Source organism: Pelodiscus sinensis, chromosome 20 (genome assembly GCF_049634645.1).
Source record: "Pelodiscus sinensis isolate JC-2024 chromosome 20, ASM4963464v1, whole genome shotgun sequence".
NCBI classification, from domain to species: domain Eukaryota; kingdom Metazoa; phylum Chordata; order Testudines; family Trionychidae; genus Pelodiscus; species Pelodiscus sinensis.
In genome coordinates, this window is record NC_134730.1 from 29,089,032 (window position 1) to 29,112,377 (window position 23,346).

The 23,346-nt window shown below is 71.6% G+C and overlaps 2 protein-coding genes across 7 annotated transcripts; both read right to left on the reverse strand.

Annotated features, from left to right (window-relative positions):
- Nucleotides 1-1,050: 1,050 nt before the first annotated feature.
- ENGASE (endo-beta-N-acetylglucosaminidase) lies at nt 1,051-10,351 on the reverse strand. Of its 3 annotated transcripts, none has more exons than XM_075904139.1 (14): nt 10,199-10,351; nt 8,256-8,332; nt 7,957-8,158; nt 7,166-7,314; nt 6,216-6,373; nt 5,877-6,025; nt 5,332-5,497; nt 5,064-5,167; nt 3,998-4,106; nt 3,714-3,893; nt 1,988-2,123; nt 1,836-1,905; nt 1,644-1,749; nt 1,051-1,471 (listed from the first exon to the last, which is right to left on the reverse strand). In XM_075904139.1, the coding sequence occupies exons 1-14, from the start codon at nt 10,252-10,254 to the stop codon at nt 1,088-1,090; spliced, it is 2,046 nt and encodes a 681-aa protein (XP_075760254.1). In that variant the 5' UTR covers nt 10,255-10,351; the 3' UTR covers nt 1,051-1,087. The 3 variants fall into 3 exon arrangements, with proteins under 3 accessions (XP_075760254.1, XP_075760253.1, XP_075760252.1); XM_075904138.1 differs by having other exon boundaries at nt 1,988-2,139; nt 3,703-3,893; nt 3,998-4,111; nt 5,069-5,167; nt 10,199-10,350; XM_075904137.1 differs by having other exon boundaries at nt 1,988-2,139; nt 3,703-3,893; nt 10,199-10,350.
- A 185-nt stretch (nt 10,352-10,536) lies between these two features.
- On the reverse strand, nt 10,537-22,769 carry C1QTNF1 (C1q and TNF related 1). Of its 4 annotated transcripts, none has more exons than XM_075904143.1 (5): nt 22,417-22,769; nt 21,631-21,717; nt 18,071-18,184; nt 16,258-16,403; nt 10,537-15,808 (listed from the first exon to the last, which is right to left on the reverse strand). In XM_075904143.1, the coding sequence occupies exons 3-5, from the start codon at nt 18,178-18,180 to the stop codon at nt 15,258-15,260; spliced, it is 807 nt and encodes a 268-aa protein (XP_075760258.1). In that variant the 5' UTR covers nt 18,181-18,184; nt 21,631-21,717; nt 22,417-22,769; the 3' UTR covers nt 10,537-15,257. The 4 variants fall into 4 exon arrangements, with proteins under 4 accessions (XP_075760258.1, XP_075760259.1, XP_075760257.1 ...); XM_075904142.1 differs by having other exon boundaries at nt 10,538-15,808; nt 18,071-18,181; nt 22,417-22,768; XM_075904144.1 differs by lacking the exon at nt 21,631-21,717.
- Between the last annotated feature and the right edge of the window lie 577 nt (nt 22,770-23,346).

A 23,346-nucleotide genomic window follows, 5' to 3' on the forward strand; every position in this document is an offset into this window, starting at 1 on the left:
ATCTGCCTCCTCCAGCCGAGGGGGAGCCCAGCCTGCTCTGCAAAGCTCTCACGGCGCTGGCCGCCCAGCACTGGACTGGAACTGGGAACAGTGGGCGCTAGGGACGGCAGGCGCTGGGGATGGGGGGCTGGAGATGGGGCGCTAGGGACGGCAGGCACTGGGGATGGCGGGTGCCAGGTGCGGGGGATGGGTGCTGGGAACAGCAGGTGCCGGGGAGGGATGCTGGGGATGGCCGGCACCGCTGATGGGCACTGGGGACGGGCGCCGGGGATGGAAGCTGGGGACAGGCGCTGAGGACGGCGGGCGCTGAGGACGGCGGGCGCTGGAGCTGCCCTTGCCTGCTAACTGCAAGCTCCCAGCCTGAGGAAATGGCCCAAAAGCCCCAGCGGCTGGAGGCTGCAGCCCCCAGGTCTCCCCTCTGTTCCAGGGAGGGGAGGACGGCCCAGGGCCGTGGCTGGGAGCAGCCCGTGCAGCCGGCAGCCCTGCTGGCTCTGGGCTCTTCTGGGACTGGCTGCCAAGCGCCACCTGGCCCAGGGTGCACGGAGCCCGGCTCTGCCCTGGCTGCCAGGCACGTGCTACAGGCAGGGCCAAGCCCTGGCAGCTGCCAGCTCAGCGGGGGCAGGGCCCCGGCTCCATGCTGCACCGAGAGCCCCGGGCCAGGCGACGGGGGATCCCAGCAGCGGAGCAGCCGTGCCGGAGCAGAGGGTGAGTGCAGCCGCGCGGGGCCGGGCCTGGCTCCAGCCAGGCCTGCCCCAGGGCACAAGCCCTGCCCAGCAGCTCCGTGGGGGGAGGGGGGAGGGCAGCAGGGTGTGCGCTCCCCCAGCACCCACTGCTCTGCCAGGGAGGGTCTCTGCTGCCCGCCCGTGGCTCACTCCAGCAGCGCAGCCCTGAGTCCCCATGCCAGGCTGGGTGGGGCGAGGGCTGGGGGGCAGAGGGTGTCAGCCAGGAGCCCATCCAGTGGAGCAAGGTTGGAGAGAAGCCACGTGCCCGGCCCGGCCAGGGCTGCCCTGCTCTGCTGCCCCCCCTGGACCCCTCAAGAATGCCCAGCTGGACGGCAGAGAGCCTGGCACTGCGCCAAGGCTCACGTTTAATTGGTGCTGGTGCCCGCTGGCTCAGAATAGACCAGAACCAGCCGCCCCCAGCTGGCCCGGTGCACGGGGCCCCCTTGGCTCGGAACCGGCTCCACCAAGAACTTCAGGCGCCCAGAGCCTGCGGGGGGCGCTGCTGGCACGGCCAAGCCCACCACGCGGTAGAGGGGGGCGTGTGCCAGCCCCAGGCGCTGCAGGCGGGGGCGGGCGGCGCCCTGGCAGTGGATCCGGAAGCAGCGGGCTTGGCCGGGCGGGTAGGACCAGCGCAAGGTGAGGCTGAGGGACAGCTGGTCGGCACCGGGCCCCTTCTGCCACAGCACCTGGGAGGCCGTGAGGGTGGGCGCCCGGGGCGGGGGCGAGGGCAGGTTGTCGGCATCCAGCACCTGCAGAGAAGACAGCGCTTAGAGCCAGCCCGGCGCCCCCGGCAGGGACAGGCTCTCTGGGGCCAGGCCCCGCTGCAGGGGTGGGCTCCCCAGCGCCGCTCCCTCCCCAGGCTGCCCAGGCAGCTGATGCTCCGAGGGAGGCAGGGGCGCCCCCGCCCACACGGCCCCTCACCTGGATCTCCCCGAGGCGGCAGGCGAAACGCCCTCCTGGCGGGGGGCACGAGAGGACCAGCGCCAGGTCGTGCAGGGTGCAGTCCCGCAGCTCCAGCTCGTAGCACCTGGGTGAGGGCAGAGAGGGGGCAGTGGCAGGGCGGCCGGGCGGCGCGGGCCCGGGGCAGGACATTCCCTGGCTGGGGACACTCACCGGCTCATCCAACCGCCCGTGTCCCTGTGTGCGCGGAGCCGCGCCTGGGGCCGATGCCGGGTGACCGGCCCTGCAGGAGGGAAGGGAGCTGTCAGGCCAGGTGCTGGGGGCAGATTCCCAGCCTGCCCGCCCCGCAGGGCCCGGCTCCTCACCCGGCAGGGCAGTGATGCTGCCACCGTGGCAGGAGGCGGCGTCCCACGTGCTAAGTTCCAGCCCCACTGCCACCGCGGGCGACTGCTCCTCCAGCTTGTACCGCAGGGCCAGGGACAGCCTGCGGGGAGCCGGCGTCTGGAAGGAGAAGAGGCTGGTGACCCCAGTCCACCAGAGAGACAAGGGGGGAGAGAAGGGAGGGAGGTTACAAGGGGTACAGGACACACGAGCAAAGGGGGCAGGAAGCGCGTCACAGGCTGCGTGAGAGGCACAAGGCCGGTCCGGGGGCTGCATACGCAGGCCATGTGCTCGCACGGGCACCAAGCCAGGCCCAGGACACGCCCGGCCCGTGGGCTCCGTCCACACGCCGCGTGCTCACCCCGCACCAAGCCAGGCCCACGACACACACCCGGCCCGTGGGCTGCGTCCATACGCCATGTGCTCGCCCGGGCACCACGCCAGGCCCAGGACACGCCCGGCCCGTGGGCTCCGTCCACACGCCACGTGCTCGCCCGGGCACCAAGCCAGGCCCAGGACACGCCCGGCCCGTGGGCTCCGTCCACACACCGCGTGCTCACCCCGCACCAAGCCAGGCCCACGACACACGCCCGGCCCGTGGGCTCCGTCCACACGCCATGTGCTCGCCCGGGCACCACGCCAGGCCCAGGACACACCCGGCCCGTGGGCTCCGTCCACACGCCATGTGCTCGCCCGGGCACCAAGCCAGGCCCAGGACACGCCCGGCCCGTGGGCTGCGTCCACACGCCACGTGCTCGCCCGGGCACCAAGCCAGGCCCAGGACACGCCCAGCCCGTGGGCTGCGTCCACACGCCACGTGCTCGCCCGGGCACCAAGCCAGGCCCAGGACACGCCCAGCCCGTGGGCTCCGTCCACACGCCGCGTGCTCGCCCGGGCACCAAGCCAGGCCCAGGACACGCCCGGCCCGTGGGCTGCGTCCACACGCCATGTGCTCGCACGGGCACCAAGCCAGGCCCAGGACACGCCCGGCCCGTGGGCTGCGTCCACACGCCATGTGCTCACCCTACACCAAGCCAGGACCAGGACACGCCCGGCCCGTGGGCTGCGTCCACACGCCATGTGCTCACCCTGCACCAAGCCAGTCCCAGGACACGCCCGGCCCGTGGGCTCCGTCCACACGCCGTGTGCTCGCCCGGGCACCAAGCCAGGCCCAGGACACGCCCGGCCCGTGGGCTCCGTCCACACACCGTGTGCTCACCCCGCACCAAGCCAGGCCCAGGACACACCCGGCCCGTGGGCTGCGTCCACACGCCGCGTGCTCACCCCGCACCAAGCCAGGCCCAGGACACGCCCGGGCCGTGGGCTCCGTCCACACGCCGTGAGCTCACCCCGCACCAAGCCAGGCCCACGACACACGCCCGGCCCGTGGGCCGCGTCCACACGCCGTGTGCTCACCCCGCACCAAGCCAGGCCCACGACACACGCCCGGCCCGTGGGCTGCGTCCACACGCCGTGTGCTCACCCCGCACCAAGCCAGGCCCAGGATACACCCCTAGGCTGTGCGCACACACCACGTGCTCACACGTGGCACACACAGACTGGCTGCACGCTCCTGGAGCAGTGCGCCGCAGAGGGGGCACGTGGCACACGCTCACAAGTGCTCCCGAATTCCCGGGGGGCAGTGCCACACCCTGGCTGCCCACGCTGGCCCCAACGTGCCGCCTCAGCCCGCGCTCACCGGACAGCCACCTGGCCCGCATCCGGCGGGATCACCCCCTCAATGAGAAGGCAGCTGCCACCGTTCCAAGCGTCCTGCAGGCAGCAGCTCGTGCGCAGCCAGCCGCCCGCCCCGTCCCGTGCCCGCTGCTCCGCGAAGAGGGGCTGGATCTCTTGGGCGCTCAGGTTGTACCAGGGCCCACGTTCTTCTTCCTGTGGAGACAGCAGCCCCGTGGGCAGCGGAGGCAGGGCAGGGGGCGGGCGCTGGCCGAGCCCGTCTCCCCACAGCCTGGGACCTGCCCCACCCGCGCACGCACCTGCCCAGCCACGAACCTCCTGGTGCCCATGCCCAGGCAGAAGCTGGTGCTGAAGGGCAGGGTGCTGATGCTGTGTGTGGGCAGCAGCTCCGCCAGCGAACCCCAGAACCTGCAGGCAGAGGAGAGGCCAGATACAGCCGCGACCCGCTGGCCTGGCACAGCGTGGCCCTGGCACCTCCGCACCCCTGGGTGCCAAGGACATCGCCCGAGCCGCATGGCCCCAGCACAGGGGCAGCAGCACCTCCCCGCCAGGGCGCTCAGCTTCCCCACGAGGGTCTCCACGGCTCTGCCCTTTACAGAGCGTGGCACCAGGGCCCCCCTGCCCCACCCCTCCACACACCCTATCCCCCCACACAGCCACCCCCTTCCCCCTGTGACCCACCCCCCCAAGAACGGCCACCCCCCACACCCTATCCCCCCACACAGCCACCCCCTTCCCCCTGTGCCCCACCCCCCCAAGAACGGCCACCCCCCACACACCCTATACCCCCCACACACCCACCCCCTTCTCCCCGTGTCCCATCCCTTCAGTACGGGCACCCCCCTCCTTGTGTTCCATCCCCCCACACAGCCACCCCCTTCCCCCTGTGCCCCACCCCCCCAAGAACGGCCACCCCCCACACCCTATCCCCCCACACAGCCACCCCCTTCCCCCTGTGCCCCACCCCCCCAAGAACGGCCACCCCCCACACCCTATCCCCCCACACAGCCACCCCCTTCCCCGTGACCCACCCCCCAAGAACGGCCACCCCCCACACCCTATCCCCCCCACACAGCCACCCCCTTCCCCTTGTACCCCACCCCGCCAAGAACGGCCACCCCCCACACACCCTATCCCCCCACACAGCCACCCCCTTCCCCCCCGTGCCCCACCCCCCCAAAAAAGGCCACCCCCCCACACACACCCTATCCCCCCACACAGCCACACCCCTCCCCCCTGCGTCCCATCCCTTCGGCCCCCCACACAGCCACCCCCCTCCTTGTGTTCCACCCCCCCCAGGTTCACCTCCTCCCCACCTGGGCACCCCTCCAGTGCTCCCACGCTGCCCCCGGCCGCCCAGCTCACCTGTGCTGGTTCTGATGGAAATCCTTGGTGCCCAGGTGTTCGTAGACCCAGCCGGGGGCGAAGATGGCCGCGGAGAAGCCGTACTGGCGGATCAGGCGCAGCGCCTACGGTAAGGCCAGGAGAGGAGGCCCCACCCCGCTCAGAGCCCTCGCCCCGGGCGGAGGGACCCCGGGGGCACCCTGCCCCAGAGGAGAGCTCCAGGCCTCCCTCAGCCCTTGGATGCCCCCGGAGCCCAGCCCCCCATGGGCGAGGCCCTGCCCCCCGGCACCTTGTCCGTCTCAAAGCCGCCGCCTACAACCTCCCCGCGGGCGAAGACGTCGATGCCGACGTAGACGTCGGCCTGGCGCTCCCCGGCATGCGCCCCCATGCGCTCCAGGTGCTCCGCCTTCCAGTTGTAGTTTGTGAACAAGCCGTGGCAGACGTCAAAGAACACCCTAGGGAAAGGGGGAGCCGTGGGGTGGGCGCTGCCTCGGCCCCAGGGCCCTCCTCACAGGAGCTGCTGGGGGCAGGACAGAGCTGCCGGGCCAGGCCGGGGCAGCGGGGCCGGGGGCCCGAGGGGAGGGGTGGCTTGTGACGTGGGGGGCTGAGCCAGGCGACTCCAGGCTGCAGGGCCGGTCCTGCGTCCCTGGCAGCGGGCTGAGCCGAGGAGGGGAGGGCAGGGGGCCAGGAGCCCGAGGGGAGGGGTGGCTTGTGACGTGGGGGGCTGAGCCAGGCGACTCCAGGCTGCACGGCCGGTCCTGCGTCCCTGGCAGCGGGCTGAGCCGAGGAGGGGAGGGCAGGGGGCCGGGCTGCCAGCGCACGGGGGCCCCTCACCTGTTCGCCTCGTTCAGCTCGTTCTGCCACTGCAGCTCCCCGCTCGGCAAGACGCTGTCGTACCAGAGCACCAGCCCGCCGGGCACGGCCCGCTGCAGCTGCTCCCGGAGCGCCCGCAGGAAGAGCGGCAGGTTCCGCACGGCCGCCTCCTGCGCCGGGCGGGAGAACGGGCGTCAGCCGGGCCCGGCGGCTGGCCGAGGGGCAGGACCGCCACCCGCCTCCACGGGGGACGGGAGACAATGGGGGTGAGCCGGAGCTGGCGAGGGGCGGGGGAGGGGAGACAAGGGGTGAGCGGGAGGGGCACCCAGGCCTGGCGAGGGGGCGAGGGGCTCGGCTCACGCTCAGGGTGTTCTCGATGTTGACCAGCCAGCCGTCGAAGCCGTAGAATCCGGCGAGGCGGCCCAGCTGCTCAGCCACGGCGCAGTACGCGGCCTCCTCCCCGCCCAGGAAGGCCTCACACAGCTCGCCCCCGTCGACCCACTCGGTGATGAAGGTCCCTACAGCGGGGCAGAGAGACCCCGTCAGCCCCTCACGCCCCCCACGGGGATGCCCCCCCTCAGGGCTCGACTCAGTGCCTGGCCCCAAGTCCCCCTAGCAGGCCAGCGGGCACCCCGCTCTCGGCCCCAGACCCGGGTGAGCTGTGGGGCCGGGCCCGCGGCCCCACCAGGGCGTGTGGGAGCCCCGGGGAAACGCAGCGACGCAGCCACCGCCGGCAGAAAGCGGAGACACCGGGCTGGCCTGGGACATGGCGGCAGAGCAGAGGCGGCTGTGTTGCTCCGTTTCCCCGGAGCTCCCGCTGCCGGGGGCGGGGGGGGGGGGGCGGCCCCCGGTGCCGCCCCCTGCCAGAGCCCCAGGTGGTCCCCGAGGCCACGTCCCACAGTGGAGGGGGCTTGAGGGAAGGGGTGCGAAGGCGGAGCAGGGGCTGGGCTTGGGGGACGGGGAAGGGCACAGACACCCCCTCCAGAGCTGCAGGGACTCCTGTGCCAGCACCATGCGTGGGCTGGACTGCGGAGCTGTTTGGCCTCCAGATGGGCCCCAGGCCGTGAATTTGGGACCCCGGCTGCACGGGAGGGGGCAAGAGGCATCGATCAGCCTTGGCCAGGCCCGGCCTGTCCCCACGTGTGCTGCAACGACCGGCAGAGCGGGCTGGGGCCGGGCCACGGCCAGCGCCCCCATTTTGCAGTTCCAGGGCAGGTGCCACCGGAGCAGGGCAGGCGTGGCCGCTGCAGGGGCACCCCATCCCCGCCCTGCAGGGGGCACCGCTGGCCTTGTCGTGGAAGCGCCCGCACCCAGCATGGCCACGCCGTGGCGGTGGGCAGCGTTGGTCCAGCCGACGGGCGGGATGGTCACCGGGTGGTGGCTGAAGTACACGAAGATGTCGATGTACTGCCAGTGGTAGAACACGTAGGGGTCCCGCCAAGCCGAGCCCTGGATGAACCTGCAGGCAGAGCAGAGGACGGGGGGCCCTGAGCGAGGCTGGCATGGCCCAGTGCTCTGGGCAGCGCCTGAGCAACGCCTGTGAAGTGCGTATGAGTGGACTGGGCCCCCCATCCACTCCCAGGAGCCAGGGGGCCACGCCTCCCGCAGGAGCTGGCTGGAGCCCTGCCAGTGGGCGCAGGCGCGTGGCCGGGTCAGCGCCGTGGACAGAAAGGTTCACGCCCCTCTTGCAGGGGAGGGGCTGGTCCCGACTCTGACTGGGCGGCAGCGCCAGGGACGGGGCTGGAACCGCCGGACTTTCCGCCTGGGAGATGGAGGGTTCTCTGCAGCGCAGCTCCTGGGCCGTAGGGGCAGCCAGGCTGGGAAAAGGCCCCGTCCTGGCAGCAGCCAGGAGAGATGGACGCTCCTATGCTCCGGTTTCTGGCCGGAGGGCTGGCTGAGGCCAGCCCTTTCCTCGCTCTGCGCAGCAGCGAGGGGGGGTGTTCCTGGCCCGTCGCCCAGGGCGGCTGCAAGGAGGGACTGAAGTTTGCACAGAGATCTAGGAGCCCGGGGCACAGGGCAAGCCCCATCAGCAGAGACATCCCCCCCAGCAGGCGCTGCTCTGCGCTGAGCCCCCCCACCTCACTCCGGGCCCAGCCCCTACCTGTCCCCCAGGTACCCGTTCTTCATGTCGTGGCACACCAGCGTCCAGGGCCTCTTGCTGCGGAGCGGGGGCTGCCGGTCCGCCAGCGGCGTCGTGGCGACATTGAAGTCGTCGTCGCTGGTGGGTTTCCACGCCAGCAACTCCTCCAGGCTGGACAGGTAGAAGCTGACGGGCTCCCCGGTGTCCGGGTCGAAGTGCCGCGCTGGGAGGAGAGACGCCGGGAGGCTGCAGGGCCCAGGGTCGCCCACGCTGGTGGCACCGCGGCGCCGCAGCGGGCCCAGGCCCGGCCGTGCTCTTACCTGACAGGGGCTGAGGGGCGTAGCTGACCGTCTCGTGGAGGACAGTGGCTCCGTGGCTCTGCACGGCAGGTGGGGAACTGAACGAGAGAGTCCCGGACATCGCTGCAGAGACTTGGGGGCACGGGGCAAGGACCTCGCCGCCCACGCCAGGCATTTCCGGGGGACCCAGCCCACCCACATGCACCAGCAGCCACAGCCCGTGGCACTGTGAGCTGGCCCTTTAAGAGGGAGCCACGCCCAGCTCTCAGAACCAAAAGCATTCTGGGAGGGCTAGTTCCAGCAGGACCCTGGGAAGGGCAGGCAACGCAAAGCATGCTGGGAAGATGACCAGGCTGGTATAAGTAGCCTTCCCTCAGTGCAGAGGGCTCCTAGGGGGAGGCTGGAGGCCATGGAGCCAAGCCTGGGAAAGCTAGGACAGTGTGTTAGTGGGAGGCAGGAGGCAAGGGAAACTGAGGCAGTGCCTGCCCCTGCTGCTGTGCAGCCTCCTCAGGCAGCCTGGGCACAAGCCAGTTCTGGGCAGGGGAAGCTGCCTGGTGCCTTGTGTGTGTTCTGGGTGGGGCTAATGCCTTGTACTGCTGGACTCTGCCCTGGCCAGTCATGCAGCATTGGGGTGCAGCTGCTGGGGGGTCTGGGAGTCTGCAGGCACCCCCAGCCCTGCACCCCACCCCCTGCTGGGGACCAGCAGCCCCCTGAATGTCCCTGGCTCCCAGGCCTGTCCTGGCAGCAAGCACGTGCTCTGCTGCTGGGGGCCAGCGCTGGAGACTGGCATCTGGGCAGGGCAGGCTGGGGGTCTGCGAGGGGAACCCAGGATGGATCGGCCCCGAGGAGGCTGCACCAGCAAAACCCCAGCAGGGAGACCCAGCACGGGCCTTGCCGGGTGCCTGGAGCGGTGCCCCGGGCTGGCACGTGTGTGGGTTTGCCAGGGAAGTCCTGTCCGCGCTGGGGGTGGGGCGCTGCAGGATCCCGGCAAGGCAGGCGGCTCGCGAGTGACCCTGCTCCGGGGCGGCGAGGCAGGACGCGGGGCTCCCCCTTGCGCAGCTTTTGTGGCAGCCCGGGGGGGGGGCTGCTCTCGGATCCTGAGCGGGGCGGGGGGGGGGGGGGGGCTGCTCTCGGATCCGGGGCGGGGGGGGCTGCTCTCGGATCCTGAGCGGGGCGGGGGGGGGGGGGCTGCTCTCGGATCCTGAGCGGGGCGGGGGGGGGCTGCTCTCGGATCCGGGGCGGGGGGGGGCTGCTCTCGGATCCTGAGCGGGGCGGGGGGGGGGGGCTGCTCTCGGATCCTGAGCGGGGCGGGGGGGGGCTCTCGGATCCGGGGCGGGGGGGGGGCTGCTCTCGGATCCTGAGCGGGGCGGGGGGGGGGGGGCTGCTCTCGGATCCTGAGCGGGGCGGGGGGGGGCTGCTCTCGGATCCGGGGCGGGGGGGGGCTGCTCTCGGATCCTGAGCGGGGCGGGGGGGGGCTCTCGGATCCGGGGCGGGGGGGGGCTGCTCTCGGATCCTGAGCGGGGCGGGGGGGGGGGGGGCTGCTCTCGGATCCGGGGCGGGGGGGGGCTGCTCTCGGATCCTGAGCGGGGCGGGGGGGGGGGGCTGCTCTCGGATCCTGAGCGGGGCGGGGGGGGGGCTCTCGGATCCGGAGCGGGGGGGGGCTGCTCTCGGATCCTGAGCGGGGCGGGGGGGGGGGGGGCTGCTCTCGGATCCTGAGCGGGGCGGAGGACGGGGGGGGCTGCTCTCGGATCCGGGGCGGGGGGGGCTCTGCATTTCGAGGGGGGCTCCAGCGCCGAGGGGTCAAGGAGCCAGGGCAGGGGCTGCTGCCCGCTCCGGGGGGGCTGGAGCCACTGGCGGCCCCGCGCGGGGGGGGCCCAGAGACAGCAGCAGGGCCCGGAAGAGAGACTCGTAGCGCGAGCGCGCCCCTGGCACGGCCCCCCCGCGCCCGCAGCCCTGCTCCCTACCCCCGCGCCGGGGCGCGCGCTCCCCGCGGCCGCTTGCTCCGCTCCGCCGCCTCCATCGCCGGCCGCCGGCCCGCCCCGCGTCACAGGGCGGCTGCAGCCAATGCGGGCCGGGGGGCAGGGACAGACGGACGCGGGGCGCCCGAGGGCGGGGCAGACAGACGGACGCGGGGCCCGGGCGGGGCAGACAGACGGACGCGGCGCCCGAGGGCGGGGCAGACAGACGGACGCGGGGCCCGGGCGGGCGGGGCAGACAGACGGACGCGGGGCCCGGGCGGGCGGGACAGACAGACGGACGCGGGGCCCGGGCGGGGCAGACAGACGGACGCGGGGCCCGGGCGGGCGGGGCAGACAGACGGACGCGGGGCCCGGGCGGGCGGGGCAGACAGACGGACGCGGGGCCCGGGCGGGCGGGGCAGACAGACGGACGCGGGGCCCGGGCGGGCGGGGCAGACAGACGGACGCGGGGCCCGGGCGGGCGGGGCAGACAGACGGACGCGGGGCCCCGGGAGCTCGGTTGCACCCCGCGCAGACAGGCTCCGGGGCGATCCAGTGTTTCTCGGGGGGGGGACACGGGGGGAGCTGAAGCCCCGTTGTGAGTTTTCCGCGCTTTGTTCTTTCTGTCCCTTTACACCCGGACTTTCCGGCCCCGCTGCCGCCGGCTGGGTGCCCAGATGGGACGGTGGCGGAAAACCCGCGGGCGCTGGGCTGGGCTGGGCTGGGGGAAGGGGCGCTCTAGAAAAGGCGCTGGAGAAGCACTGAGTTTAAGGTCCCCTCCCCCTGCCGGCAGGCCCAGTGCCCCTCGTCACCCTGGGGCAGGAGCCTGGGCGCCACCCCGCCCCGGGGCCAGCGGGACCTGTCCCGCTCCACACTGATGGACTCTGGCTGGGAGCAACGCGCCCCCTCCTGCCCCAGGCTCCCCACGGGCAGGCTCCAGGAGCGCCCCTTTCCGGAGGGCTGGCAAGTGTTTCTCAGGCTTGTGCCTCCTGCCCTCGCTGGCTGCAGGCGGGGGGCACCTTGGGGAACGCGCGCTCTTCTAGAAATCCCTCTGGCCCCTCCCGCTATTTAACGTCTCCCCTCCCCCATCCAGAGGGCAGAGGCTGGTCCGGGGCCTGGGGGGTCTGGCAGAGCGGGCCCCAGGGTGCCACGGCTCGCGCAGCGGGCACCCTGCAGCTGGCGATGCTCTTGGCCCCTTGGGCCTGCCGCCGGGGAGCGGCTTTGCTTTAGAACAACTCGCCCCACGACACAGCTTTGCCCCACAGGTGTTTATTTCTCATTGGCCGCCCTGAAGGGCTCTGCTGCCCCGCAGCTCCCAAAGGCAGGGCGTTTCTTTCTGCAGCGAAGGACGAAGGATGGGGCCGGCCGGAGTTGAGCTGCGCAAGGGAAGGCCGGACGGGGCAGGGCGAGAGTACGAGGCGGGGAGGGTGGAGGGACAGCCCCGGTTCCTGCTAGCCCTGCCCTGGGCGGGGACAATCCCTGGGGTTTGACTTTGGGAGGTTTCTCTTCTGGCTCCGGGCCTGCACGCGGGCTGGGCTCTGCACCAGGCTGCGCCTGTCGCGGGGTCTTGGCCAGGCTGTTGCCAGGGGGTGTCGGAGCAGCTGCATTGCCCCTCCCACCAGGGCCACCTCCGTGTGATCACCGCCACCGCCGCCTGCGTTTCATACCCTGCTCGCTTCAGGCAGCCCCTCTCTCCCCTGCCCCGGGAATGCCCCCCCAGGGCCGAGGAGCAGCACCCCAGGTGAACCCTGCATGGGGGGAGCCCCAGGCTCAGCGTGACTCCAAGCACCAGGAATGTCCCCCCAGCCCTGCGAGACAGACTCTGGCATGGGTGACCTCATCCCAGCTCCACCCCAGAACGCCTCTCCCAGTGTTCTTGGAAGCCACCCCGCCGGCTGGCTGGCCCGGCCCGATTCCAAGGGCCCGCCCAGCCCAAGACGGCAGGACAGGCCCTGTGCTGTGCTCAGCGGCCAAGGCCAATGTGGGCTCGCATGGCCGCAGGCCCTGGCCCCTGGAGTTCCACAGCGACCGGGCGCTCGGGGCCCAGGCAGAACACCCGGGGCTCAGCTGCTGCTCTGGATCCTGTGTCTGCCAACACCCCCTCTCCGTCGCGCTGCCCCCTGCTCTGACACCGCGTGCACCGGGCCCCACCCCATGGCATGCGGCCAGGAATCCCCCAGCATCCTGTGGCCTTGCTCCACATGGCTGTAGCCCTGTGGCACTGCTGCTGGCTGAGCCCAGAAGTGCCCTCGCTCCCCGACCTGCCTGCTGCTCCAGGGGCTGCCCTCTGTCACCCTGCCCCTCCTCTCTGTGGCAGTCAGGGCATGGGCCAGAGCCTGCTGGGATCATCACTTTGGGGGGCTGCAGGCCTAGAGCCCCTGGGGCAGGGGGGCTCTTGCTGTCTCCAGCGAGCTGGGGAGGGAAGCGCATGTGCTACATGCCCAGCTCCTAGCACTGGGTCCTGCCCCCAGCCCCGCCAGGGACGCCAAGGGACAGGCACCTCGGCCCACATGTCGTGGGGCGGCACAAAGGCGCCTAGCACAGAGCGGTCCCTGTGCTCCTGGCAGAGGGCTGGGCCCAGAGCCCTGCTGCCGCTTGCTGAGGCCAGTAGACAGTGGCCCGGCTCAGGCGTCTGCAGGGCGTCTTGTGGGGAGTCCCAGGTCAGCCAGCCAGGCCCCAGGCCCCTCACAGGGACTCGCAGAGGGACAGGCCCTGGGAATGGAGCAGGTGCCTCCAGGGAGCTGCCCTTGCCCGTCCCCAGCAGGGAGCCCGGTGCTCTGCCCTGGGGCAAGGAGACAGGCCCTGAGGCCCTCCTGCCATGAAGTCCATGGCCCAGCCGGTTCTCACCTGAGCAGGGAAGGGGTCTGGACAAAGGAAGGGGCTGGTTTGGGGAAGGGGCAGCCTTGGCGGGAAAACATGAAGAGAAGGGACTAAGCTGAGTACTGGGGTTCGGGGGCCTGTGGACCCACCCCAAGGGGTCTGAGGCTGCCTGCCCCTCGTAGAACCCAGGCCGTGCCGTACCTCACAGAAGCACTAAGCCCTCCCTACTCCACTGGCGGGCGGAGTCTCCTCTTGCAGCAGACGGGGTGCAGGGCCGGGGGGTACCCGACGCGCGGTCACCGTGGTGTCGGGCGGGATGCGCTGCACCCCAAGGGGGCGACACGGGAAGCACCGCTCGGCCAGGGAGGCCACGTCTGCACCCACCTCGCTAGCCCACAAAGGGCCACCTGCCCCGGGCAGACGGGCACGCCAGGCTCCGGTGCGTTAGCCACGAGGCAGACCTGTCCAAAGCATGGCCCTGTGTGACGTAGTGTTGGTACCTTGCTGGGGCTGTGAGCGACCCCCACTGGCTGCAGCGCGGCCCAGCAGGGCAGGGGATGAGTCATTATGCAAAGGGGGCTAAGAACCTGTCTGACCAGCTACCCCCCAGGGAGAGAAACAAAGGAAGGGGGATGCCGCCCCGGGCTGGGGGGCAGGGCTGGAGGAGAGTTGGTTAGTCTCTGTCTGGTATCATGGAGGAAGCAGCCTCAGCAAAGGCTGGGGGGTTTAGGAGCCCAGACCCCCCCCCATATCAAGGGGGGCTGAGGCATCCTAGGCCTGCCCTGTAACCAGATTCCATCTGTGCTGGGCTGTATCCTGGAGAAGCAATAAACCACCTCTGTTCTACTGGCTGGTGGAGTCTGTTCGTGCCATTATGGGGGTGCAGGAGACGGGGGACCCCCAATGCACCGTCACACCCTGTGGCAGGCTCCTCGCCCCGGCGCTGGGCCAGAACTCTGGGCATCCTGGTGAAACCAGCCTGCGCCGCCGGCTGCCCCAGGAGGGCCTGTTGTGACGAAGCGGGGTTGTATTGGCTCTGTTCGCTTGTGTTGCATGGGATTTCTGCTGTCCTGTGCTGCTCTCTAGTAACTGGGTGTGTGCCTCAGTTTCCCTGGGCACTGCACGGGTGCCCGGCTGGGAGTTTTGGGTGAGGCTGCCCAGCCCAGCACAGACAATGGCGCAGGCTCTCTTTAAGCTGAACCTGCTGGGGGAATCTTGGCAGGGTTAGATGCAGGGAGGGGCCCTGACTCTGGGCCCCCTCCCCAAGACAGGCTGCACTGGCTGCTCCTAGCTCCTGGAACAACAAGTCTGGGCTACGCTGTGTCCCTGGGAACCAACAACCCTTCTGCTTTACCTGCCGCCGGGGAGGCCCGTCCGGCTGTGGATGGGGGGCAGGGCTCGGGGACTCCCCACTCCTCAGTGACACCTGTTTCCCCTCCTGGGGAAATCACTCCAGCAGGGAGGCCGGCGCAGGACATCTCATCCCACTTATCTGAGCAAGGCCCGGGGGCCGGGGGGGGCGCTGATCGTATTAGAGCATCCTTGTGCGAGGACGGAGGTAAGGAAGGGGAGAGGAGCCGGTGCAGGCGTGACGGGGCTTGGCAGTCTGCGAGGGGGCGGCAGGAGGCTCAGGCGTGTGCTCCGGGAAGAGGAGAGGAGAGTTGGTTATGGCAGGAGAGCTGAGCTCGGCCTTGGGGAAGGCCTGGCTCAGGACTCTCCCCTGGTCCTGGCTCAGGGCTCCCCAGCCGGGTCCGGCTCAGGGCTCTCCCCTGGTCCTAGCTCAGGGCTCTCCTGCCAGATCCAGCTCAGGGCTCCCCGCCGGATCCGGCTCAGGGCTCCCCGCCGGATACGGCTCAGGGCTCCCCGCCGGATCCGGCTCAGGGCTCTCCCCTGGTCCTGGCTCAGGGCTCCCCAGCCGGGTCCAGCTCAGGGCTCCCCCACCGGATCCAGCTCAGGGCTCCCCCACCGGATCCGGCTCAGGGCTCCCCCACCGGATCCGGCTCAGGGCTCCCCGCCGGATCCAGCTCAGGGCTCCCCGCCGGATCCGGCTCAGGGCTCCCCCACTGGATCCGGCTCAGGGCTCCCCTACCGGATCCAGCTCAGGACTCTCCCCTGGTCCTGGCTCAGGGCTCCCCGCCGGATCCGGCTCAGGGCTCCCCCACCGGATCCAGCTCAGGGCTCCCCACCGGATCCGGCTCAGGGCTCCCCGCCGGATCCGGCTCAGGGCTACCCCACCGGATCCGGCTCAGGGCTCCCCGCCGTACTTGACCAGGTAGCCGGTGAAGGTGACGTAGGTGTCGTACTCGTCGCTGAAGACGGCGTTCTCTCGCTCGCCCTTGAAGAGCCGCACCCAGACCTCGTCCTGCTCCCGCAGCTCCAGCATGAGGCTCTGGCTCTGCATGATGCTGCGGTCGCTCAGCTGGGCGTAGAGGATGGCGGCCTCCAGCCCGTTGCGCACGATGTGCAGGTAGGTCTCCTTCTGGTTCCAGGTGTGCACATTGAGCGCGAAGAAGTAGATGCCGGGCACGTAGCAGTAGAACTTGCCGGTGAACATGTTGAAGTGGCCGTAGAGGTTGACGAACTCGGTGTCGAAGAGCAGGGTCTGGTAGTAGTCGTTGCTGTGCAGGGGTTTCTTGCGGCCCACCGAGAAGGCGGCGTAGTGGCTTTTGCAGGGCTCCCCGGGGGCCCCGACGCTCCCCTTCTGTCCCTTGGGCCCCGCGTGGCCCCGGCTGCCTGCCGAGCCCGCTTTGCCGAACTTGCCCTGCAGGCCTCGCTCGCCCGGGTCCCCTTTCTCCCCTGGCCAAGGCAAGAGGGACACGGGTTGTTCCGGAGAGACCAGCGCCACCCTGGCCCACTCGGAGCTGTTGGCTGGGGCCGGGTGAAGCTCACAGCCGTGGGGCCCCAAGCAGAGCCTGGCCCCCTCGCTGCAGCACCCCCCACGGGACAGCTCTCTCCCCTGCAGCCGCCCGCCTGCCGGGCCCTTGCTTGGACTGCGTTCCAGCCCTAGTGCCCCCCACCCTGGCCTCCTCAGCCACCTCCCCCCCAGGCACCAGCTCCGGCTGCCTGCAGGCCCACCACTTCCCCGCAGCCATCCCGGCGCCTGTGCTCCGGTTCTGGGCCGATTCCCCCGTGGAGCCTCCAGGCCGAACGTGGCTGGGGGAGCCGGGCCTCTCCTCTCCCAGCCCGAGCCAGGCAGGCCCGGCCTCTCCCCTGCCCCCGCCAGCGGGGTGCCTGGCTGCTCTCACCTTTCAGGATGGTGATGTTGATCTGGGGCACAGGCTGGTAGAGGGGGTGAGCTGGGGCGTGCTGGGGGGGGTCGCAGCAGCGGACGCACTGGGTGGGGGGAGGCTGCTCCAGGCTGCCATGACGCTTCCCGGGGTCCTGCTTGGCCCTGGGGGTGGCAATGGGAGAGCAGCGCTGAGGCCGGGGAGCTGGGCGCCGGCTCTACAGGGAGGGCGCCTGCCCCCGACCCTTGGTGCTGCCATGCCCGGGGAGCCAGAGACCGGCACACCAGGGCTGCGCTGAGAGGTGGTGGGGTGAGCCGCTGCCCCGCCCCTCCCCCAGCTAGGGACACCCCACTGCCCCGCCCCTCCCCCAGCTGGGGGCACCCCACTGCCCCGCCCCTCCCCCAGCTAGGGACACCCCACTGCCCCGCCCCATGCACCCCAGCTGGGGGCACCCCACTGCCCCGCCCCTCCCCCAGCTAGGGACACCCCACTGCCCCGCCCCTCCCCCAGCTAGGGACACCCCACTACCCCACCCCATGCACCCCAGCTGGGGGCACCCCACTGCCCCGCCCCTCCCCCAGCTAGGGACACCCCACTACCCCACCCCATGCACCCCAGCTGGGGGCACCCCACTGCCCCGCCCCTCCCCCAGCTAGGGACACCCCACTGCCCCACCCCATGCACCCCAGCTGGGGGCACCCCACTGCCCCGCCCCTCCCCCAGCTAGGGACACCCCACTGCCCCACCCCATGCACCCCAGCTGGGGGCACCCCGCTGCCCCGCCCCTCCCCCAGCTTGGGACACCCCACTGCCTGACCCCATGCACCCCAGCTGGGGGCACCCCACTGCCCCGCCCCTCCCCCAGCTAGGGACACCCCACTACCCCACCCCATGCACCCCAGCTGGGGGCACCCCACTGCCCCACCCCATGCACCCCAGCTGGGGGCACCCCACTGCCCCGCCCCTCCCCCAGCTTGGGACACCCCACTGCCTGACCCCATGCACCCCAGCAGGGGGCACCCCACTGCCCCGCCCCTCCCCCAGCTAGGGACACCCCACTACCCCACCCCATGCACCCCAGCTGGGGGCACCCCACTGCCCCGCCCCTCCCCCAGCTAGGGACACCCCACTGCCTGACCCCATGCACCCCAGCTGGGGGCACCCCACTGCCCTGCCCCTCCCCCAGCTAGGGACACTGCACTGCCCCACCCCATGCACCCCAGCTGGGGGCACCCCACTGCCCCGCCCCTCCCCCAGCTAGGGACACCCCACTGCCCCACCCCATGCACCCCAGCTGGGGGCACCCCACTGCCCCGCCCCTCCCCCAGCTAGGGACACCCCACTGCCTGACCCCATGCACCCCAGCTGGGGGCACCCCACTGCCCTGCCCCTCCCCCAGCTAGGGACACCGCACTGCCCCACCCCATGCACCCCAGCTGGGGGCACCCCACTGCCCCGCCCCTCCCCCAGCTAGGGACACCCCACTGCCCCACCCCATGCACCCCAGCTGGGGGCACCCCACTGCCCCGCCCCTCCCCCAGCTAGGGACACCCCACTGCCTGACCCCATGCACCCCAGCTGGGGGCACCCCACTGCCCTGCCCCTCCCCCAGCTAGGGACACCGCACTGCCCCACCCTATGCACCCCAGCTGGGGGCACCCCGCTGCCCTGCCCCTCCCCCAGCAGCAGGAGTTGCCAAGCTGCATGCGCCGTCTGGTCCCCCTGCGGCTGCAGGGCCCGGCGATGCCTCTTGGCCCGCCGGGGGCTGGGGCAGGGTCTCCTTCAGCCCAGCTGAAGCCCCATGCGAGAGTCCGTGCCCTCTGCCCCTCACCTGGCGGCATGGCGGGGGGGCGGGGCCCATGTCAGCTCCTCCCGGGGGTGGCTGGGCTGGCTCAGCAGGCAGGCCAGCAGCAGCAGGCTCAGTGCCCACGGCCCCTCCATCCTGCTGGGGGAAAGGCCAGTGAGGAACAAGCCCCCGCCAGGCGCCTGGGCAGGCCCCAGCATGGGGCGGCAGGGGGTGTCCGGGAGCTTTCCTGGGCGGGAGAGATGGAGATGGAGCCCTGGGCTGGCGGGGGGCAGCCCGCAGAGCTGTGGGGGAGGGGGCCTGGATTGCCTTGCCCCCCCCCCCCCCGCAGTACTGAGGCGCGCTGAGAACTGGGTCACAAGGTCTGTGGCGCCCCAGGCAGGCCCAGCGTGGGAGGCCTCAGTGCCCCCCCTCCATGCAGCTCCTCTGGGCCACGGCCCTTGGATCTGCCCTGCGGAGCAGGCACGCCCCACCAGGCCCAGCCCAGGGCAAGGGGCAGGCGCATGGGGGCCGGGCTGCAGTGGCTGTTCGCGGGAACAGGGCCAGGGCTGCAGACTGGCTCCACGCCCCGGAGCCGGAGCCAGGCTGTGGGGAGGAAGCTGCTGCTTCGTCCTCAAGGCACCTCCCAGTTGCAATGTGGAGCACGGGCCCAGCCCAGGGGGCTGGCAGGGGCCCGGGGCTGGCAGGGGCCCAGGGGGCTGGCAGGGGCCCGGCCCAGGGGGCTGGCAGGGGCCCGGGGGGCTGGCAGGGGCCCAGGGGGCTGGTAGGGGCCCGGCCCAGGGGGCTGGCAGGGGCCCGGGGGGCTGGCAGGGGCCCAGGGGGCTGGTAGGGGCCCGGCCCAGGGGGCTGGCAGGGACCCGGGGCTGGCAGGGGCCCGGCCCAGGGGGCTGGCAGGGGCCCGGGGCTGGTAGGGGCCCGGCCCAGGGGGCTGGCAGGGGCCCGGGGCTGGTAGGGGCCCAGGGGGCTGGTAGGGGCCCGGCCCAGGGGGCTGGCAGGGGCCCGGGGCTGGTAGGGGCCCGGGGGGCTGGTAGGGGCCCGGCCCAGGGGGCTGGCAGGGGCCCGGGGCTGGCAGGGGCCCAGGGGGCTGGCAGGGGCCCGGGGCTGGCAGGGGCCCAGGGGGCTGGCAGGGGCCCGGCCCAGGGTACGCCCAGGGGTCTGGCAGCGTGACCGGCAGCGGGCACCCGGCGGGGAGTCGCTGGAAGCTCCGTTCGGGAGGCATCGCACCAGGGCACCGGGGCTGGGGGCTGGGAGGTCTCTTCCCACCTCTGGTTCCTCCGGACTTGCAGCAGGTCAGGGCCAGGCCGGGCGCCCGCGTGAGCAGCTGCCCAGGACAGTAGGAGGGGGGTCCCTGTTGGCCCCTCCCAAAAGCTCCGCGTCGCCCTTCCGGCAGCAGCTCTCGGCTCTGCCGCCCCCTCCCCAGCGCTGGCCTGAGTGTCTGAGCCCAGGACACGGCCACTGGGCGGGCCTGGCACGAACCGGCCTTGGGCTGCCCCAGCTGCCTGCCTGGTGTGAGAGGCTGAAGAGGAGCCAGCGGCCGCTCGCTGACCCGGGCGGTCCTGCCGCAGCCTGTCGCCCGAGCCCGGAGGGGGCGGCTCCACGGAGCCGGCAGAAGGCCCCTGGGCTGCGAGCCGTGGCCATGGATGGGCACACTGCACAGCTGGAAACAAGCCCCAGGGGCCGAGGACGGTTGCTGCTTTCCCCCGGCAGCGAGCTCCGCGCTGGGCAGACGCTGCCCCTCGCGGCAAGGCCCAGCCGACGCCCAGGAGATGGGCAGGACCCCTTGGCATCTCCTGGCCGCCAGGGGCGCTGGGCCGCACGGGGCCCCTCTGCAGGAAGGCAGGGGCAGATGAGGGTGGCAGGATCCCAGCTTTCCGGGGGCTGCCTGAGAAGCCAGGCAGCTGCCGGGGGGGGGGGGGGGGGGGGGGGGGGCACTGTGCAGCTGCCGGCCTCACACTCACGTCACGGCCAGCCCTGGGGCAGTGGGGGCAGGTGGCCACAGGCACGACCCAGGCGGTGCCCCGTCCAGGGGGCTGCAGCCTTTCCCCTCAGGGCCCGATCCAGATGGGGGCTGTGAGTCCACAGCTCCTCTTGCCCTGGTGCCTCTGGAAGCCAGGTTGATGCAGGAGCACGACGGGCCCGGAGCCAGCTGGCTATGGCAGAATTGAAAGGCCGGCCCAGCCTGCGGGGGGGCCTTGGGCACGTGCAGGGGGAAGCACGGCAGCAGCGAGGCCTGCCTGCATTGGGCTGGGCACCCCAAGGGCTCTGCTGCTCCCAGGGCCCCGCCAGCCGCCTCCAGCCCCGGGCGCTGGCAGGCACGTGGCAACGCCCCTCCCTGCCCTTCTGGCCACAGGAGGGATGGCTGGGGGTGCCGAGGGGACTGGGTTGCCTTAATGCAGCTCTACTGGTCTAGAGGGGGAAGTTTGCCTGGGGGGCCAGGGCGTTTGGGGCATAATCCCAGTTACTCACTAAGCATCTTTGGGTCTGATCCTCCGGCCAGCCGGTCAGACAGGCAGAAACAAGCCCCCCGGGGCTTTGCTCCAGGCTTCCTGGGGCCTGGGGGAGGCTGGGGACGGACCGCGGGCAGTCTGCAGGCGGGGGGGTCGGGGCAGGGCTTGTGCCCAGGACAGGGCCCCAGAGCCCTGGCAATAGGGCGGCTGGGGGCATAGGATGCCCATCGGGGCATCTGCCAATGCCTCTGCTCTGGTTTGTGGCCGGAGCTCCAGGGCAGACTCACGCTAATCCCAGCCAGAGCACCCCAGGGAAGGGATGGGCTGGGAGCAATCCAAGAGCCCCCGAAGGGAAACCCCCGCCCAGGTCCCTGCTTGGCAAAGGGTCGGGTCCGTCCCCTCCACATTTCCCCGGGGCCCTGCTGAAGGCCGGCATGGGGAGGCTGCGGCACGGCAGGGCACGGTGCCCTCTCCAGCACTCGCAGCGGCTGAGACTGCCGGGGAGGCTGTGCCCACCCATCCCTTCCCCGTCAGGCGCCCAAGGATGTCCCCTGGCATGGGAGGCGGCGCTCCTCCCTGCTCCCTTCCATGCTCCCGCCCCCCTCCTCCCCTTCCCTCTCTGGGGAATAGAGACAAAGCGGATCAGCCGCAGAATTCCAGAGGGGAGCCTGCAGCAAATGCCTGGCGTCCCCCCTCTGCCGCCCGTGGGCTGCGTGCCGAGTGAGCGTGTGCACACGCAGGCCTGAGCAGTTTGGTGGAAGTGTGCGTGCACATGGGTGAGTGTGCAAGGTGCCCATGCGTGTGCAAAGCGCACGACCCGAGCCTGCGGCAGCCTCTCTTTCTCTGGGCAAAGAGGCTGCCAGTGAAGTGGGGCGTTTCCTGCAGGAGCCCAGAGCAGGCCCCGTCGGGGGCAAACCCGTCTCCCCGGCGCTCTGGCCAACTGAGCTGAGCCCCCTGAGCCAGGCGAGGAAGGGTCTGGTTCCCAGGCCATGCTGGGGCAGGACTAGGACGCAAGCGCCTGGCGTTCCTGGCTCACGCGCTGGCAGCGCTCCCCCGCGCCCTCTTGCTCGGCCCCACGGCCAGGGAGAAGCCCGCCTAGGCAAGGCGCGGGCACCCCCAACACGCGCGCCCGCTTGCTACCGGAACTTTGTTTTTTCCTGTCCAGGCTGGACGTGCGCCAGGAGGGGCCTGGGTTATGTAAATTCACGGCCTGAGAAAGCCTCCAGCCTGCAAGTCAAAACAGCCTGCAATCAGTTCCAGGACCGGCAGTCCATGGAGCCAGAGGAGGAGGGGCCTTGGGGGGGAGGGAAGGCAGCTGGAGCAGGGCAGGCGGGTCTGTGTGCTCCCCCTGTGGTGGGGTGGGGAGGGGAGAGGATGGGGGAGGGGGGCAGAGGACAGGGCAGACACTGGCCCTCCCAGGCCATGAGATCTCTTACCCAGCAAATGCTGGGGTGACACAGTGCTGGGCACGGGCCCAAGGAAGCCAGTCGCTACCCCTTCCAGGCATGCCAGGCTCCGCCGGGTCACTGGCACACCGCTGGAGCTTTGCCCTGGGGACGAGCTGGACAGGGCCAGGGCACCTTCGCTGGCGATGCCAGCCCTGCCCTGGGGAAGGGTGCAGGCCAGACACTGCCAGGGGCTGCCCTGAGCAGTGTTGGGGGCGTGGAGGTGCGTGCTGCTAGCTGGCACCCCTGCCTCGGGCAGCAGGGGCCAGCGCGGTGGGAAGCACGGCCAGACTCCGCAGGCAGCGCCCATGCCCAGGGCTGCAGGTGCTCCATGCAGCTGGCGAGCGGAGGCTGTGGGGAGCCCTGTGCCGTGAGCCCAGGTGCTGCCCTTCTTTGGCTATTTGAACAGGGGCAGCCCTGGCCGCTGGCAAGCTGCTAACCCAGCCCCGGTGCCCCGCGGCCCGCCCGCCCTTGCACGTACTTGTGGCAGGTTTGGTGCCTCGGCGGCTGGAGCCCAAGGTGCTGGCTGGGCCGGAACCGTTTCTCTCTCCTGTCTCGGGGCCTCGTCTCCCTAGAGCCGCCCCATCAAGCTGCCACTTCCGCCCCTCCCTGGGGTGCAGTGGGGGGCCTGGCCCGAGGCAGCTGCGCTCCCTGCCCCTCTATCGCCGCCTGTGCTGCTCCTGCATCCCGGGCGGAAACGCGCTCTCTCCAGCGTACGGGAGGAGAGGGAAGAAATGGGACAAGCCCGGCAGAGCGGCCCTCCCCTGCCAGATGTGAGCTGGGCCTGTGTTAACCATTGTGCGCCCGGGGCCTGCCAGGCCCAGCGCTGCCGTCCGGGACTATGATTGCAGGGTGCCCGAGCCAGCACTCAACTCCAGATGTGGGAGGCGGGAGCCAAGGAGGGGGGCTGTCAGCCTCCCAGTGGCTCAGCGAGGCGGAAAGACCAGCCCCAACGCCTGCAATGCCACGAGGCTCCCAGCCAGCCCCCTGGGCACAGCCGAGACTGGAACGGCGCTGGCCAGCCAGGAGCTGGGCAGGCTGTTTTCACAGGTGCTGCACCGGAGCCTGTGCTGGGCTGGCTGCTGCCTGCGGCCTGGCTAGGGCTGTGGGAGGATGCTGAGGCTGCAGGCTGGGATGGCTGCACTCAGGGCCTGGGGCAACCCCCCCAGGGCTCCAAGCATGGGGCCCAGGACACCCCCCCCACCGCAGGCCACATGCTGCTCCACCCACTGCCCCCTTCCCCTAATGCGTCAGGGGATTTGAGGCCTGGGGCGATGGCAGCAGAGCTCACGTCCCCCCGCCCCTCTCCACTGTGCCGCCCTCCCACCCCACTGAGCCTCGCTTCTCCGGGGGGCAGGCAGGGGGCGCCTCGGGGCAGGGCACTCAGTTTCCCGTCGCCGCTGAGAAGTCG